General features: G+C 38.8%; 1 protein-coding gene across 2 annotated transcripts in view; it reads right to left on the reverse strand.

The window, feature by feature from the left end:
• Positions 1 to 16,954, reverse strand: part of NFX1 (nuclear transcription factor, X-box binding 1) — an 81,012-nt gene that overhangs the window by 6,722 nt on the left and 57,336 nt on the right. For both annotated transcript variants that reach the window (XM_072597016.1, XM_072597017.1), the window contains exons 16-22: positions 16,362 to 16,592; positions 13,474 to 13,547; positions 9,318 to 9,419; positions 8,363 to 8,404; positions 7,082 to 7,177; positions 1,759 to 1,825; positions 1,109 to 1,254 (exon numbers count right to left, since the gene is read on the reverse strand). In XM_072597016.1, coding sequence (XP_072453117.1) covers positions 1,109 to 1,254; positions 1,759 to 1,825; positions 7,082 to 7,177; positions 8,363 to 8,404; positions 9,318 to 9,419; positions 13,474 to 13,547; positions 16,362 to 16,592 — 758 coding nt within the window. The remainder of the gene's footprint in view (positions 1 to 1,108; positions 1,255 to 1,758; positions 1,826 to 7,081; positions 7,178 to 8,362; positions 8,405 to 9,317; positions 9,420 to 13,473; positions 13,548 to 16,361; positions 16,593 to 16,954) is intronic.

Genomic DNA, 16,954 nt, shown 5'->3' on the forward strand with positions numbered 1-16,954 from the left:
ATGGCCTTAAGGAAACATGGCTATTATAAGGACAGAGTCCTTTTGGGAAACCTTGGAATGGAAGACTCTAGCTGTTGCCATTAGAGATATGATCTACCTAAGAGGCTTGGCTGTGTGGTAATCATGTGCCTTGTGCCAGACAAGACCTCCTGAGGGAGCATCAAACTATCCTTTTATTCAAGTTTTCCATCCCTGCCTCACAATTTTCACTACTCCAGCCCATGCCCCCTAATGCTGCCAAAGCAATTTTCCTCAAGCTATCTGACAAGGCCACTCCCCAACTCCATAAACTCCCTATTAGCTTTAGAATATAATAAAAACTCCTCCCTTTATCTTTCTATATCCTTCACAGCTTGGCCCTAATCTATTTCTCTGGCTTCACTGTGTATCCCTCCTCTCTCTGCACTGACCTTCTCTTCTCCCACACAGTACTTATTCCATCTCCAGTCTCCAGGCCTTTGCATTCCTTTCTCACCCATCTTTTTGAATTTCCCTTTTCCTCCAAGACGCAGCTCATGCACTGCTATCTCCATGAAGTGTTTCCTGATCTTCCCAACTACTGGTGCCCTTTTCCAGCAACCTTGTACTTATCTGTACGAACTTACGTATGTGCTTGTCTCTCTCCCTCAGGCGATCGTAAGCTCCTTATGAACAGCGATTGGTTCATTTTTACATATGGATTTCCAGCCATACAAGAGGCACTTAATAAATGCTTGTTGACCAAGACATATTTAAATGAAAAGACTGGCAGATGTGGTGGGCAGGTCCCCTAGAGTGGCTTCCAGGTGGGGTAGCCCTTTACTGCATTCTCTTGCACACAGCATCCCACTGTCTGGCAGGTGACAGGAAAGCCCATCTGATACCAGAGAAACATCTGATAACAGCAGACTGTGCAGTTTCAAACTGCTACTATTTCCCCAGACATTTATTCATATTTGGGATAATTCAGCTCCACCAAGTGAAGCAAAGACTCTCAGAACTTAGAACTTTCATTGAGGAAGGCTACCACGCAAAAGCAAATCTTCTCTTTCTGAAAGAACTATTGAAAACCTTAAAATTATTCTAGTTTCCTCTACAACTCAGAATAGGAAAGTAAGATGCAACATACCTCACTGCAGTGATAACAACGTTGCGCTTTGGTTCACTGTCATAACTCACGCTCTCGATACCATAAATTTGGGCCAGTTCATAGATGAGCTTCCGATGGTCTCTGTTCATAGGAGGGTAGCAATGACTCTTCTTAATATTCTTCCCCTGGGTTAGAGGGAAGAGACACAAGATAAACTAAGTCACTCAGAAATTAGAAAACTCTTCATGTAACTCCTAATACAAATAACACCTTTGACTTAGCTTTCAGTCAGGTACCTAGAGTTCGCTAAGAAATCTAGATTACATAACTGATTTTAACATCAGGAGCTAAAAACTACATGTACAAAACTGTGTTTTGCCTTTTGATGCATAGGTCCTCTATTATACATTTTTAACTGCAGCTTTCAGCTCACACTTCAGCTGGAGAGCAGGACTTGCTTCATTCTCTGTACTTGTATCCCCAGGGCTCAGCACAGCGCTCGACACACAGCAGACACTTAATGAATGTTTGCTGATTGAATGTCACCGTTCTGTGCTGTCTACAAACGTATCTTTCCCTATTTCCACTTCTTTTTTACAAAACTGTTCCACCAACTCCAATGCAGATGAGACTGATTTCTTGCGTTATAAGTTGAGTTTTTGGCATTGGTTCAGATCTTTGCTACCAACCTTATTTACAGCTTCCACAAGGGCTTTCATTTCCTTCTCAACGTCACTGACAAATTTTAAGTCTTTCCTGTAATTAAAAATTATTTTAATTATCTTATCCATGAACTTTTTCTAGCAAAATTGATTTTATTTAATATAACCTTCCCACCCCTGGCCAACAAATATGAAAAGGACAAAAGGAAGGAAAACTAAAGGAGAAAAGCTGTCAGATACCTGAGAACTGCTGGAGATAGGAGAAGGGCAGAATGCAAGGCAGAAAAAAGGAAGGGCAAGGAGGGAACAAAGGCCCACTGAAGTGTAGACAGCTATGTAGGGAGGAATTTGAGGAAAGAACTATCTCTCCCATGGCCTTTTCTCAGCCCTTACTGTTATCCTGAGTCAATAGCTCCCTGGTGACATGATTTTTAGAAAAAACAGAAGGCAGGGGGGCAGACCCAAGATGGTGGATTACAGGCAACTCAGCTGAACTCTCAACATTATCTTCCAAACAACTTTAAAATAATACCTCAAATAAAATTTTGGAGCAAGTGTAAGAAAACTTAGGTCAGCAGAAGTTTTTAACACCAGAGTGAGAGCCTATCTGGAGCCCATACGTGCTATCACCACAACAGCTGATAGAGCAGCAGCATCTTCAGGAGCTCGGTCAGAAAGAGATTACAGTGGACTCTTTGCTAGCACTGGGTACAGCTGTCACTCACTGGCAACTCTACTGCCTATACGTAGTTCTGGGTAGCAGTTGCAGGGCAGAGAGGGTCAGTCACAAGAGAGCAGGGGACCTGGTTGCAGCACTAGCACTTGTGGCTGCAGGAAGCCAGGGTCCCTTCCTGAGTAAAGACCAGAGAGCAGACCAGGAGGTCAGGGATCATACCTCTCCCCAGATCACACCACTTTGGAAGCAACAAAAACAACTGCCTCTGAAATCATTAGCACAAAAAAGACAGAAGCTTGGGACAGTGCCTCCCCACCCCTAAGTAAGCTGGACCCAACTTGAACATAAGTTCAAAGTTAGGAAACAGACTGGAAAAATGAGCAAACAAAAAAAAAGCTACTACAGCAGCAGGGAAGAACAAGACATAAACTCAGAAAAGGAGAATTATGTGAAAACAGTTACAAATAAAGCCTCAAAGAAAACTGCTTGATTGCACCAATAAGAATTCCTGGAAGAATTGAAGAAAGATAAAAGTGATAGAGGAAAAATTGGGAAAAGAAATGAGAGTGATGCAAGAAAATTATAAAAAGAAAATTAACAGCTTTGTAAAAGAGGCACAAAAGAGTGCTGAAGAAAAGAACACCTTAAGAAAGAGAATTCATCTAATGGTAAAAGAGGCACAACAATTCACTGAAAAAAAAGAACTTAAAAAACAGAATTGGTCAAATGGAAGAAGAGGTACAAAAGCTCACCAAAGATAATAATTCCTCAAAAATCAAAATTGAGCAAGTGGCAGTTAATGACTCTGAAACATCAAGAAACAACAAAACAAAGTCAAAAGAATGAGAAATACAAGAAAATGTGAAATATCTCACTGGAAAAACTACTGACCTGGAAAACAGCTCAAGGAGAAATAATTTAAAAATTACTGGACTATCTGAAAGCCATGATCAAAGAACTTAAACAGTATATTTCAAGAAATTATCAAGGAAAACTGCCCTGATATCTTAGGTCCAGAGGGTAAAATAGAAACTGAAAGAATACAATGATCATCCCCTTAATGATACAGTAAAATGAAAACTCCCAGGGATATTAGAGCCAAATCCCTGAGCTCCCAGGTTAAAAAGAAAATGACTTCAAGTAGGCAGAAAGAAACAACTGAAATATGGTGGAGCCACAGTCAAAAGCACACAAAAGTTCATGTTGGTGAGTTAAGCTTACACCTTAAAGGAGCAGAGGGCTTGGAATGTGATGTTCTAGAAGCAAAGGAGCTAGTATTACAACCAAGAATAACCTACCCAGCAAAACTGAGCATAGTCCTTCAGAGGGTAAAACAGATATTTAATGAAGTAGAGGACTTTCCAGCATTCCTGATGAAAAGACCAAATCTGACATTCAAACACAAGTCTCAAGAGAAGTATAAAAAGGTATAAATGAAAGAATAATTGTAAGTGTTACAATAATGTTGAACTTTTACATTCCTTCCTGTATGGGAAGATGACACATGTAATCCCCAAGGCCTTCATCATTATTAGGGCAGTTAAAAGGAGTCTACATAGACAGTGGGTATCAAAGTCGATTACGTTGCAATGATCTCCAAAAACAACGAAGGGGTGAGAAAGAGGGCTGTACTAGGAAAAGGGGGGAAAGAGAGAAAGAATGGGAAAAATTTTCTCAAATAAAAGAGCTAACAAGGAAGAGCTTTTACAGTGGAGGGGAAAATGGTGGCTGTGGGCAACTCTTGAAGCTCGCTCTCAATGGAACTGGGTTCAAAGACAGAAGAGTATATAAACAGACTCAGTTGTGTACAGAAATATGAGAGGAAGAGAAGTAGAGAACAGAAAGGGGGAGGGGGGAAATGACAAAAAGAAGGAAAGATTAACAAAGGCAGTGGCTAGAAGCAAAACAGACTTTTGAGGAGGGACAGGATAAAAAGAGAGACAGGAGAAGAAACAGAAGAAAATGGAATGGAGAGAAACACAGTTAACAGTCATAACTATACAGGGTGAATGGTATGAACTCATCCACAAAAGGGGATTGGACAGCAGAATGGATTAAAAACCAGAATCCAGACTACGTTGTTTACAAGAGAGATACGTGAAACACAAAGACAAACACACAATCAAACTAAGGGGCTGGAGCACTCATATTTTTCAGCTGAACTAAAAAAAACTAAAAAAGGCAGGGGTGACAACCATGTCTTTAACAAAGCAAAAACAAAAATCAACCTAAAAGCGTAATCAAGGAAATTACATTTTGGTGAAAGGTACCACAGACAATGAAATAATATCAAAAACTTTTCAGCAAGTTTCTCTGATAAAGGCTTCATTTCTCAAATGTACACTGAGTAAAGAACTGAGTCAAATTTTTAAAAGAGCCATTCCCTAGTAGATAAATGGTCAAAGAATATAAACAAGCAGTTTTCAGAAGAAGAAAGCAAACTATCTATAGTCACATGACAAAATGCTCTAAATTACTACTGATTAGAGAAAGGAAAATTAAAACAACTCTAAGATACCTCAGACCTATGAGACTGATTATCATGACAGAAGAGGAAAATGACAAATGCTGGAGGGGAGATAGAAAAAGTGGGACACTGAAGTACTGCTGGTAGAGTTGTAAACTGGTCCAACCATTCTGGAGAACAATCTGGAACTATGCCCAGAGGCCTATAAAACTGTGCATACCCTTTACTCAGCAATACCACTATTAGGATTGTACCCCAAAAAGATCAAAGAAAAGAGAAAATGATCTATTTGTACAAAAACATTTAAAGTAGCTCTTTGTGTGGTGGCAAAAAACTCGAAATTGAGGGGATGCTCATCAACTAAGGAACGGCTGAGCAAGTTGTGGTACGTGAGACTGTGATGGAATACTACAGTAGTATAAGAAATACGATGACTGTTTCAGAAAAACCTGGGAAGATTTATATGAACTCAGGCAAAGTGAAATGAGAAAAACCAGGAGAACACTGTACACAGTAACAACAATATTGTAAGGATACTCAACTGTGAAAGACTTATCTATACTGATCAAGACAATGATCCACAGGACCCATGATGATGCTATCTGCCTCCAGAGAGAGAACTAAGGAACTCTAGATGCAGACTGAAGATACTTGTTTTTTATTTTATTTTTATTGTTCTATTTAGTTTGTGTTTACTTTTGCAACATGGCTAACATGGAAATAGAGTTTGTATGACCTCACATGTATGACTGAAATAAAAATGCCTGCCTTCTCAAAGAGGGGAACAAGCATCAAGAAAGGGAGAAAATTTGGAAGCCAAAATTTTAAAAAGTGATTGCTAAAAAATTTTTATATATAATTGGGAAATATTTAAAGAAATAAAAAAATGATTTATTAAAAATAAATGAAAATCAAAAAAGTTTCTCTATAGATAGTGAGGTCCTCCTGACATCCTGCTGATCGCACAAGCCCTATAATTCTAGAGACGCCTAAATTAGATCTAAAATCACTGTAGAGTTCAGCCTAATAATCCAAAAAGGGGGAAAAAACCCCAGGTGAATAAAGAATGTTTATTGTGTAAACTATATTATGCAGTTAGACGGACAGACCACTGAATGACCCATTAGTATATATCTAACAGATAGACAATGTGGATGGAAAAAACTGGGCCCAGAGTGAAAAAGGAGGTTGAACTGCATTTAGGAAATTGCAGAGTAGTTCTGATAACCCCAAGCTTCTTCCAGAAAAAAACAAAATCATCTTTTTAAAACACCAAATATCCTTCAAATTCCTTGACAACCTAATGAAGAATAAAAATCATGGATCACCGAAAGGGTGGTAAGATGTACCATGGGTGTTAACAGGCTGCAGCACATTACCCAAAATGAAATGCCTGAAAGAAATCCAAAGACATCTATGATCAATGGCGGGAGAGTCTGTGTATTTCACCGATGCCAATCTTAAAATTAAGAGACGTAGAGAAAATCTCCAGCAAACTGAATATATTCTTTGTGGAGGATTCACAGACAAGAGTGGCAAAAATGAGAAGGTATGGTCAGGTTGCAAAATGAACTTCTGAAGGAAGTCTCTGTAATTACAGATACTAACTTATTTAAGTAAGTAAGCAGCTAACAATTCACTAGTTTATAAACATCTATATGTATATGTCAGTATGATCTGAGAACGCCAACAGCAACATCCCAACACACCTATCGTTCTAAGAGTGCCCTCACTTCTCATCCTGGTGGCGCTTCTATTCCAGTCCAGGTTTTTCTTGCCAGGGAATAATCTCACTATTTCCCCACCTAGGTGAACCACCTCCAGGCTTCCTTTCTGAACTAGGCAGGGTCACCATCCCTCTACAGTGCTCTTTACAAGATCATAAAATACAGTTTCTTCACCAGCTTTTTCTTTGCCATTTGAAAGCGCCCCAACCAAGTTTTGGGAATCTCTCTGTTCTCTAGTCTCTAGTTTAGCTCTTACAACTTAACTGAGACCAAGAGACAAAGCTTAATTAGTTCCAATTTCTTCACAATTTCCTGAACAATTTTAAGACAGTGAAAAATATTTGTAAAACAACAGAATTTATGACAGAAAATTAAACAGAATTTTTATTAGTATCTTCCCAAATCATCCTAAATTCTAAATGATTTAATAGTTCTACCATTCTTCAAAGTACTTGCCCCAAAGCATAAGAAGTCACCTACCGAGCGTCCTCTTTTAGGCTATCGCTGTATCTTGACCCAGACCGTACATTAAACGGGTCAGAACTTTCACTGATATTGAGAGCCTCTGCTAGTCTCCTGAAATTAAGAAAGGGGCAAATTAAATAACTGGTTTATCAGAGATAAGGGAAAACAAAATTAGTACAGTACAGGACAAATACTAAATGGGGATTAATTGGCTTTTTTTGCAAATATAGATGAAAAATGCAGAGCAAAGTTTAAGCTAAATATGAATTATTTATTTAGCTTAAAAGAGAAAACTTAGGAAGTAACAAAATTGGAATTGGTTACCAGGTCTTTATTTTCACTGAGAGGCAATGAGTTTAATTAAATTCCAATGAAGTGCTTTAATAAGGGTACCTTTGCAGTGAAGGGTATTAAATAATGTCTAAGACTGAGAGAAACTTAAACAATGGTAAATAAATAACTAAGGTAAATTTAAGTAGATTCAAAATGGAAATCTAATTGAAATTTATAATGTTTTACCTAGGGTAAATTTTCATTTTACTATTACAATAAGTTTATGTTTTCATGATTATATATTCTCTCTACTGCTTGTCTGAATATTTCCCAAGCCTTTTTAAAATATAAAGCTAATAACTTCCAGTGATGTCAGCTGTTTTCCTGGATGGCACTACTACTGAACTTAAAAATTAAGTTTGGTTTTTTTTTTTTACTTGAAAAAGGATTAATCCAAGTGAAATTCACCACAAAATATGCTTATAATTTGAGAATGGTTATTTATCATTACTGTACCCTCTGAGGAACATTTAATTATACACTGGGGAAGGTGGATCACAAGACATAGTGTAAAATAGGCCTTCACAACATGCAGCCCATAGGCTGTATATTGTGCACGCCTGGTGTAGAAGTATGCTGCAAAATCAGTTATCATCTTTATCAATAACCTCTCAGATGGAATCAGTAAGAGTACTGGTCTGAAATTACTGTGCTGTGGGAAGCTGGATTACATTGACAGTATATCATCACATTTATAAAGTCTCCTTAGTTATTGCTTATTCTAATACACACAGTTCATCAATGTATCTGTTGTAGCCCCTATGATGTCTGGCATAGTGTTAAACATCTAAGTAGTTGCTGAATAAAATACTTGATGATTTGACAAATAACTATTTTCTTTAAAGAGTTGATAGGATCTAAAATGGGAAAGATGATCTAGTCTGCCCCCTCTCCCCACTTTACAGATTTTAAAAAGTTAGTTCCATAAAACCTAACTTTAAGTGGATAAGACACAGAACTTACCTTTTCCTTTCTAGGGCTAAACATTCTTCATCACAATGAAGCCTTGATCAGTAAATGAAAAAGAAAAACAGAATAAATGCTTCTCAGCATACTTTTAGCATGAAATCAAAAAACAGCGCAAAGCACACATAATTTAATACATAGCTATTAAACATTGGAGCATAGTCACAAAGTTCAAGTCTTTATTCCAACCATGAAGTGTGCTGACAGCATATTTTTGAAAAATAGAATTCAAGAAATCTGTTGCAAAAGAAGATTTATTAAAAATAGTAATATTGTTTTTCTTAAGGGCTGATTCTTTTAAGGCACTGATTAATTTGACTTCCAACAACTAAGTATGTCCTGGTGGCACCTTCGATATGCTATGCATAGCAAAATCCTGGGCCAGCAAGGTACAGCCTCCCCTTTCATGGTGCAACCCAGGGATCCAGACCCTTCACTTAACAGCAGGCTAGAGAAGCCAGTTTACTCTGCCTCCTTTGATAAGTCAAGGTAGCAGGGCATGTCAAAGGAGTGGAATTCATTTGTCTGGTCGTCAGAGGGAAGGGAAGGAGTATGGTCAGCTTGAGAAAAAATTTCTCAGGAGAAATTTCTCTCTGGTTATTTCCTACCTTCCCTTGCCCAAGTGTTCAATGCTCAAATGTAACCCAAAGTCCCCAATCATAGCATCCCATCAAAACTATTCCTTCACATTTACTGTACCACATGTTTTGAAATTACATTCTTTTTCATCCACCAAAATTCTCATTTCCTTAATGTGACACCAATCCCATAAAGTGATATAGAGGGAAAATAATCTGATCGAAAAGCCAAAGAAGAGGAAAAGCACCTAGGGGCGTTCATCTAATGTATCTGTTTCATAATTATTGGACAATTAAAGCTATTTTCTGTTTTTGAAAATTATTTGAGAATTGCTATCTCTACCTGTACATTTTATTTCCCTTAAAAAAATTACCTGGTTTGGTGAATTTCTTTCTTAGTAATCAACTTGCTGATCTCCACTGAGTCTCCGAGCTGTAAGTCAGTTATTTTAGTGGCCATAGAAATAGCAGCGATCCTAAGAAGAATGGAAAAAGTATTAAATGGGACTCAAAGTATTTGATCAAATCTAATGACTTCAGAAAAAGTTTTCCAAGCACAACCACTTCAACAGTTTATTTAATTAGGCCCAGACTCACGATTACATTGATAGAGAAAACTTCTAACAAGAAGTTGTACCCAGCCCTGGTGCGTCCGAGGCAGTACCTGAACGCAGGCCTTCCTCGGCCAGCTCTCCGCTCCCTAAGCCACGCTGCGTCTCTTCAATGATTTACATCCTCTTACGATCCCTTATCACTGAACACCAATCTCACTTTTAAGTGAAACAATACAGCAAAAAGCTGCCAAGTCTGCCAGGTGGCAAATCGAAAACAAATAGATCAAACCAGGCCTAAAAACAGACTCATGATGGAAGAGGCAAATCTCACTTGACCAAAAGGCAAACTCAGAACTCCTGTCATTCCAACTTTATGATCCCTAGCTCTGCAGTCTTTAGATCCCAAGATCCCCAGAAAAAAAAGTCTAGGTATCATAAACAAGGACAGAATTTGGTATGGAGTCCTGGGGACCCAAGAGATGAAATATCTAAGAAGCCTGGGGATTTTGGTTCTGCCACTGTGCAGAATGAAATGGGCTAGGGTAGGAAGTTTTCTGGGTGCACATGCCTAACATGACCTTCACTAATAAAGTCATGCCAAACTATTTCCTTTTTCTTCTTTATTTCCTATTTTTATAAGATTGAAGACTTGTCCTTCACTAAAGTTAATCCTTTATGCTTTATTGCTGTATGCAGGTGATCTTGGGTTCTCAAGGGCTATGCCAAATGAGTACAAACTCTGCCAAGCTAGGAAAGTTCCAACTATAGCCCTGTAAGTAGTGTGTTATGTAGATCAAGCTAAGTGCAGAGAGTTTCAGCACCATACAGTTATACACTAGATAATAAATTTCTCTGGCCTTAGAAATTCACCAAGATTGTCTATTAAGGAAAGGGTATTGGTGGAGACAAGATAGTGCAGTAACAGGAAGCAGGGCAGCAAGGAACTCCTCATCTAAAACTCCTCTAAACAAATCTAGAAAATGCCCCAGTATGAATCCTCACACAGAAATTCAAGAAAAGGGGACAGTGAGTCATTTCCAGTTCAGGTCAACATAGAGACATGGAGATTTGTGGACATTTGGGAACAGGGACTGATACAGAGCAGGCAATGTGCAAAATGCATTGGTGCCCATAAAGAGGCTGTGAACCAGGGAAAGAAATGATCCCAGACTTAACTAAAGACCTAGAAGTGAAGTACCTATCAACTGGGAAATGGTTGAGTAAGTTATGTATACGAATGTGATGGAATATGATTGTGCTGCAAGAAATAATAACAGGGATAGTTTCAGAGAAACCTGAGGAAGACCTACATGAAATGGCACCGAGTGAAGACAGCAGAGCCAGGAGAATACATTACACAAAGACAAACAATGCTGAGCTCCAATCAGTGATAACCAGCCACAGTTCCAGAAGACTACTGATGAAACATGGCCACCATCTCCTGATGGGGAAGTGAAGGACTCAAGAACACAGAATGAGGCACACACGTTTGTAACAAGGCTTTTGTTTTTTCTTCATTCTCAACGGTAAATGGATTGAGAGAAGGGGTGGAGGGAGGAGGGAAGGTGGATTTTTGCTCATTAAAAAAAATAAGACATTTTTTAAAAGAGCATCCATGTTGATGAAATAATGGATCCTTGAAGTGTTGAATAAATATAGTTTAGTAAATCAGGGGAATGTTGTCTCTCCACTGAATCTTGATTTCAACAAGTTATTTAACATAGTTTCCCATGATACAATGAACAAAATGAAGAGAGAAGAGATGATTATACACTTAGAGAGATTTGCAGATGTCTGAATAACCACGAACAAAGAATGCTGACTAATGATTCAATGTTATTCCACGGGAAGGACAAGAGGACATGCTGCCAGGCTCCGTTCTTACTCTTTCCTATTCAAACTTTTATTTTTTTTAAATCAATAACTTGGATGGATCTTGAAGATATGTTCCTCAAAACTGCATATGATACCAAGCTAGAAAGAAAGGCTAATATGATGAATAAAATCATTAAGGCCAGATCTAGGAAGAGGGAAATCAAAAGTAAAGTCTTCTAGTTAACTGGCTTCACACAGCAGACTACACTTGTACAGTGCTTTAAGCTTCGCAATGTGCTTTACATGTGTTCTCACTGGATCTTCACAACAACCTTCTGACATAGATGCTATTATTATCCACATTTTACAGATGAGGAAATCGAGGCCAAGAGGTGAAGCAACTTGTGCAGGATCACATGACTAGTTAGGATTTGAACTCAGGTCTTCCTGATTCATGCAGAAGTGGCATGGGACACTCTCCAGAGGGCAGAGGAAGGATCAGGAAATGGCAAACATTTCTAACAAATACAGTTGTGAAACAATGAACTGAATTACTTTGTGAGGTAGTGAGCATACTAGACGCTGACAAACTAGGACATCCATTCTGTCTCTGGCAGATATCAGATTTCAATCTCCACTGCTGTCAGCCCAGGAAAAACACATTTCTGAGTCCTGGCCTTTCTCCACTCCCAATCTATCAGTAAATCTTTCTCCTTTGTGATCTATCACAGTACAAATCATATTCAAGAGCTAGAGTAAAATTTAACTTAGAGGGAATTTCAGGGTGTAAACCATATATAGTAAAACCTCTATTATATTATCTTCTTCATATCCCCAGCACTTAGCATGGTGTCTGGCACAAAATAAGTGCACGACAAATGTTTACTGACTATTATTCCAGTATCACCATGGACTAAAGTATTCTATTTGAATCACCTTTGACTGAGGAGTGAACCCTTCACACTCTACAATATTTTTTCACTTTTAAAATTGGAATTCTAAAATATAAAATACAATTCTCTAAAGTTCTACTGCTTATGTTTAATATCACCGAAATGGTTCCATTTTATTACTATAAATATTACTGTACTGGACTGTCCCATAGATACAGATAACACAGAAAATAGGGCAATGACTCTAGTAAGCAGCTGTGAAACTTGCTTTTAAAAAAAAAAAGTCCCTATCAGGTTGCCTGGAGTTTGGTTGCCTCTTTCTCATAAAAATGGAATGAAAGATGTGCAGCTATTGACCTATATTGCCTTTATGCAAAATTAATGAACCAAGAGCCAAAGCAGCCTGAACTCAAGTGGTTTTCTTGTCCTACAGAAAATAATCTTCATGGTTGCCATGAGTGAGTATCAAAAACTCTCTAAACATTATTTAATTATTGTATCACAAACATAATGGACCATAGGAATCTCTTTTGTTGAACTATTAAGAATCAACTGATCTCTCTCCATTCTCTGAACTTACTTTTTACTATCAGCATTTGATTACAAAGTGCCTCAGATTACTCTCTAATTATTTCAAGGGTATTTATTAGTTTTGTTTCCCTGACCAGTCTGAGTTCCACCCTCACTTAACCTTCTTTGCATCCCCCATACTCTAGCCTTCACTAACATAGGGTGATGCACACACTAGGCACTTAATTACAAGATAAATGAAGGTCTACAAGACGAGGCTTAATTTTACCTCCAGCATAATTCAGTGCAAAGAACACCAGCCAAAATGTTGGTGTCTACTGTTAGATCTTTCGAAGCCTTATCCGTCACTCTTCATGCCTGTCTCACTCATCTCTCCAGCTCTGCTCTAGAATTTCACTTTGATCATCTCTATTTTCCATGCCTGGAGGCTTGTAAAGCCTAAGAGAAAATGAAGGTCTCCTTCTCTTCACTCGTGGCTAGTTGGGGTTTTCATAATGGAGGTGACCATGGGAGTGAAGTCCAAAAGCTGAAGTCTCAATGCTACCTCTACCGCCAAAGCGCAGTGGGATTTTAAAGTCATTTTCTCTGTCTACCCTTCACTCTCATCTGTAAAGTGGGATCTTATGAACTTTTTCAGTGTTATGAAAAAATGAAATGAGAGAAACCACTTTGCAAACTGAGAAGTATTATTCAGATTGTGACAATTTGGGGAGAAGGGAAAGCTGGACAGCACCAACCTCTGATAGGTACTAGACGCCTCAGAGCAAACCATGGTCTCTTTTCTTCTTCCACATTCACACTGTAGCTCCACCTACAATTATATCACAATTCATCAGTTGTCAGCACACACAGCCACAGGGGACATCAGCACAGCCTCAACACTACGCAATCCCAGTGTCTCCAGCTTAGCTTTTCAGGACATCACATCTGTCATTTTTTAACACATTCTTGAGCTTCAGTTTCTTCATTTGCAACATGGAGACAATGATTTTAAGGATTTTGAGTTCCTAGAAGATTTAAAATTGCTTTAAAAATAACTGGATTGAGAAAGTCCACTTGGTATAAAATTTCAACATTAGTTCAGTCCACATAAGTAAATGAGACTCCCTCAATAAATATTTATCGAGTGATTCCCAACACTGTGGGATGGACCACGGAAAACACACAGAAGACTGATCCCCAACATCTGATTGGTAAGAGAAAATGAGTAAATGTAAACAAATCAATCAATAAGCATTAAGCACCTACTATGTGCCAACACACTCTTCTAGGTATCTGGGGAGACCAAAACTAAAATGAAACTCTCTCTGCCCACAAAGAGCTTACAATCTATCATGGGAAACAAAATGTACAGAGACTAGCAAATTCAAAGTACAAATAATACAAATGCAACTTAATTTCAGCATGGGTGGCCCTTGTAGCTACAAACTTGCCTGCTCTTTTAGTAGAATGTGGGCTTGAGAGGGAAACATGTACAAATATGAAGTAGACATGTGAGGAGTACATTCCGGAAATGGGGACAGGCTGTGCAATGGCACAAGGACAGGCTACGGAATATCATAAATGAAGAACAACAGGGTCAGTGTGAGAAGGCACAAATGTGCAATAAATCTGGAAATCTAGGCTGTAGCCAAGTTGTGAAAGACATGAAATATCAACAAATAGTTTGTATTTGATCCTTGAGGCAAGAGGGAACAAGGGAGTGACATTCTCACACTCGGGCATTTGGCAGATGTGTGGAGGCTAGATGGATGAGAACAGCCACAGCTTCGGAGGAAACGGCAATACTTCAGAAGGAGAGAAGGGGCTGAATGTGAGATAATACAGAAGTAGAACTGGCAAGATTTAACCAATGATTAGCTATGTGGCATGAGGGACCGTGACAGGGAGACAGAGGTGACTCAGAGGATACAGGCAGGAATTAACTGTAAGGATGGTGGTGTATCTGACAGTACAGAAAGATTTGGAAGATGGGATAAATAGCATAGAAGGAGGGAGTCTGACATAGCAGAAAAAGCAATGGGAGCAAGAAAGCTGAATTCCAACTGAAAGCTTGCCACCAACTGGCTGGGAATCCTTGGGCAAATAATTTGGCCTCTCTGGGCCTCAGTTTCTTCATCTATAAAATGAAGAAATTGGACTTTATGATACTTAAGGTCTGCTCCAACACTTCACACTTAAGTACAGGATAAAGGTAGATAAATAGATTAGGGAAGACTCTGAAAGCCAGGAAGAAGGGTTGGAACTTGATACTGAGGTTCTTGGGCAGAGGAGTAATCAGATGAAAACAGGAGGAGACACAGCAAGCAGTTAGACAGCTACGAATGTCACAGGGAGGGAAGGAGCTGAGCATTACAGCCTAGATTAGGGTAATGATGTTAGCAGGAAAGGAAAGGGCGAATTGAGAACATCACAGAGTCAGAAAGAACAGAGCCCAGCGAGTGCTGGTAGAAAAGACCACTGATACCAGCGATGAGTGCACGGGTCACCCCTCAGGCCTGGGGCCACCACCACCCGTTCCTCTGTCTGAGCACTTCTCCTCCCTGGCCCAGTCATTTCTTAGCTTTTCTTCTGCCCAGTTTTCTAAAGGTTTTTACAACTGGGAACTTTAGGGAAAAATAGTAAAAATGGGCATGTTGCAAAAAAATTGTAACTCTATAGTCATAGAGTTACCTCTGACCTTCCTGGAATATGAATGAATCTTTCTTCACTAATTCCCATTTATTTACTAATCTCATATTTCCAGGCTTCTGGGCATCAAAACTGGGCAGCATTAAGCCCTTTCCTTTTTCTTCTAGAAGGCAGAAGTGCTCATAAATGTCACACCGAGATCCTCAGCCTACAAATGTTGCCCTTTCCCTCCCATGCTGAAAGGTCCTAAAGATAGTCAATTGAGTCGTTTCACCAAATCTGAAGTGAAATTTATTTACATTTCAGAAAAAAACTTCAGACTGTTTAACTAGACGGATCATCCCTTTGTTTCAGACAGAGCAAAGTTATCCTAGATCATTTCCTAACAGCAGAATGGCCCATAATATTGAAAGAGAAGAAAAAAGAGGAGTCAAAGATGACTGTAGATTTTTGGTTTGGGACACTGAAATGGTAGTATCATTGATAGCAATGGAGAACAAGTGGTTAAAAGAAGCTGGTTTAGAGGAGAAATGAAGGAATTTGCTTGTGGACGTGTTGGACTTAAGGGAATGCTGGGTTATACAAGGAGAAAGAGACAGACCCTACGATCAGGATAATTTTTTCCCCATGGTTTTCTAACCTTACCTCTTGACACTCTCCAAAGCATCCCTTCCATTTTATTCAGCTCAGTGTCCTTACTGTCCCCATATGACATGTTCACTTCTGTCTCCATGCTTGTGTTCATGTCCACCAAGTCTAAAGAAGGCATCTTCATTCAGATATACAGAGATAGAAGACACTGAGTTTCCACAGAAAACAGCTGGAAAAATTACAGAGTAAAGAGGAAGAGCGTGCCGACGGAAGCAAATTTAAAGTGGTCGTGAGAGCACCTCCCAAACAGGCAGCGGGTAGCACTATGGCTGATGGCTGTTTCAGGGTAACAAAGTAGTAGTACAACTGCTAAAAAGGTTTTTCTGTTAATTGGCTTACCTACCTTTGCTTTACAAGAATTCATAGGGCAAGGTGAAGATGGATGGCACAAAGCCATACAAGGATGATTACAGTCAGTCCTAGCGATTGTACAGGGCTGTTTGCAGACCTCATCTATAAGACACTCCCCTTTGTGACAAATCCTTTTACATTTATGCATTCCACATTTTAACATTTGATTGCAGAGAAGTCCACAAGAGATTTCAGTTAGATGACAAGGAATGTTGTATCGTATCTAGAAAGGACACAAAAAATATGCTGAAATGGAAAAATAATTTAAAAAGAAAAGTCAATGTTATTTGAGTCATAATCTTTCAAAAGTGGACCAACCATCAATACTGAAGTAATTATTTTTTATGAGATCTTAAGAACTGCAATTACTAAAGCAAACCTCCCATTTCAATCCATGTTAATACCTAGATAAACAAGTTAATATTTTCCTTCTTTTCTCTGTGCCAAGACAGACCAACAGCTCTGATACTCAGTAAGGCAGACTTAATGGTGTCCAAAGTTAGTACAGGTATCCAGGCCCAAGACTATCTGTAACATTACTATTTGACATACCTATCCTTCCATAACCTATAAAATGAGGTGGCT

Source organism: Notamacropus eugenii, chromosome 3 (genome assembly GCF_028372415.1).
Source record: "Notamacropus eugenii isolate mMacEug1 chromosome 3, mMacEug1.pri_v2, whole genome shotgun sequence".
Classification (NCBI taxonomy): Eukaryota; Metazoa; Chordata; class Mammalia; order Diprotodontia; family Macropodidae; genus Notamacropus; species Notamacropus eugenii.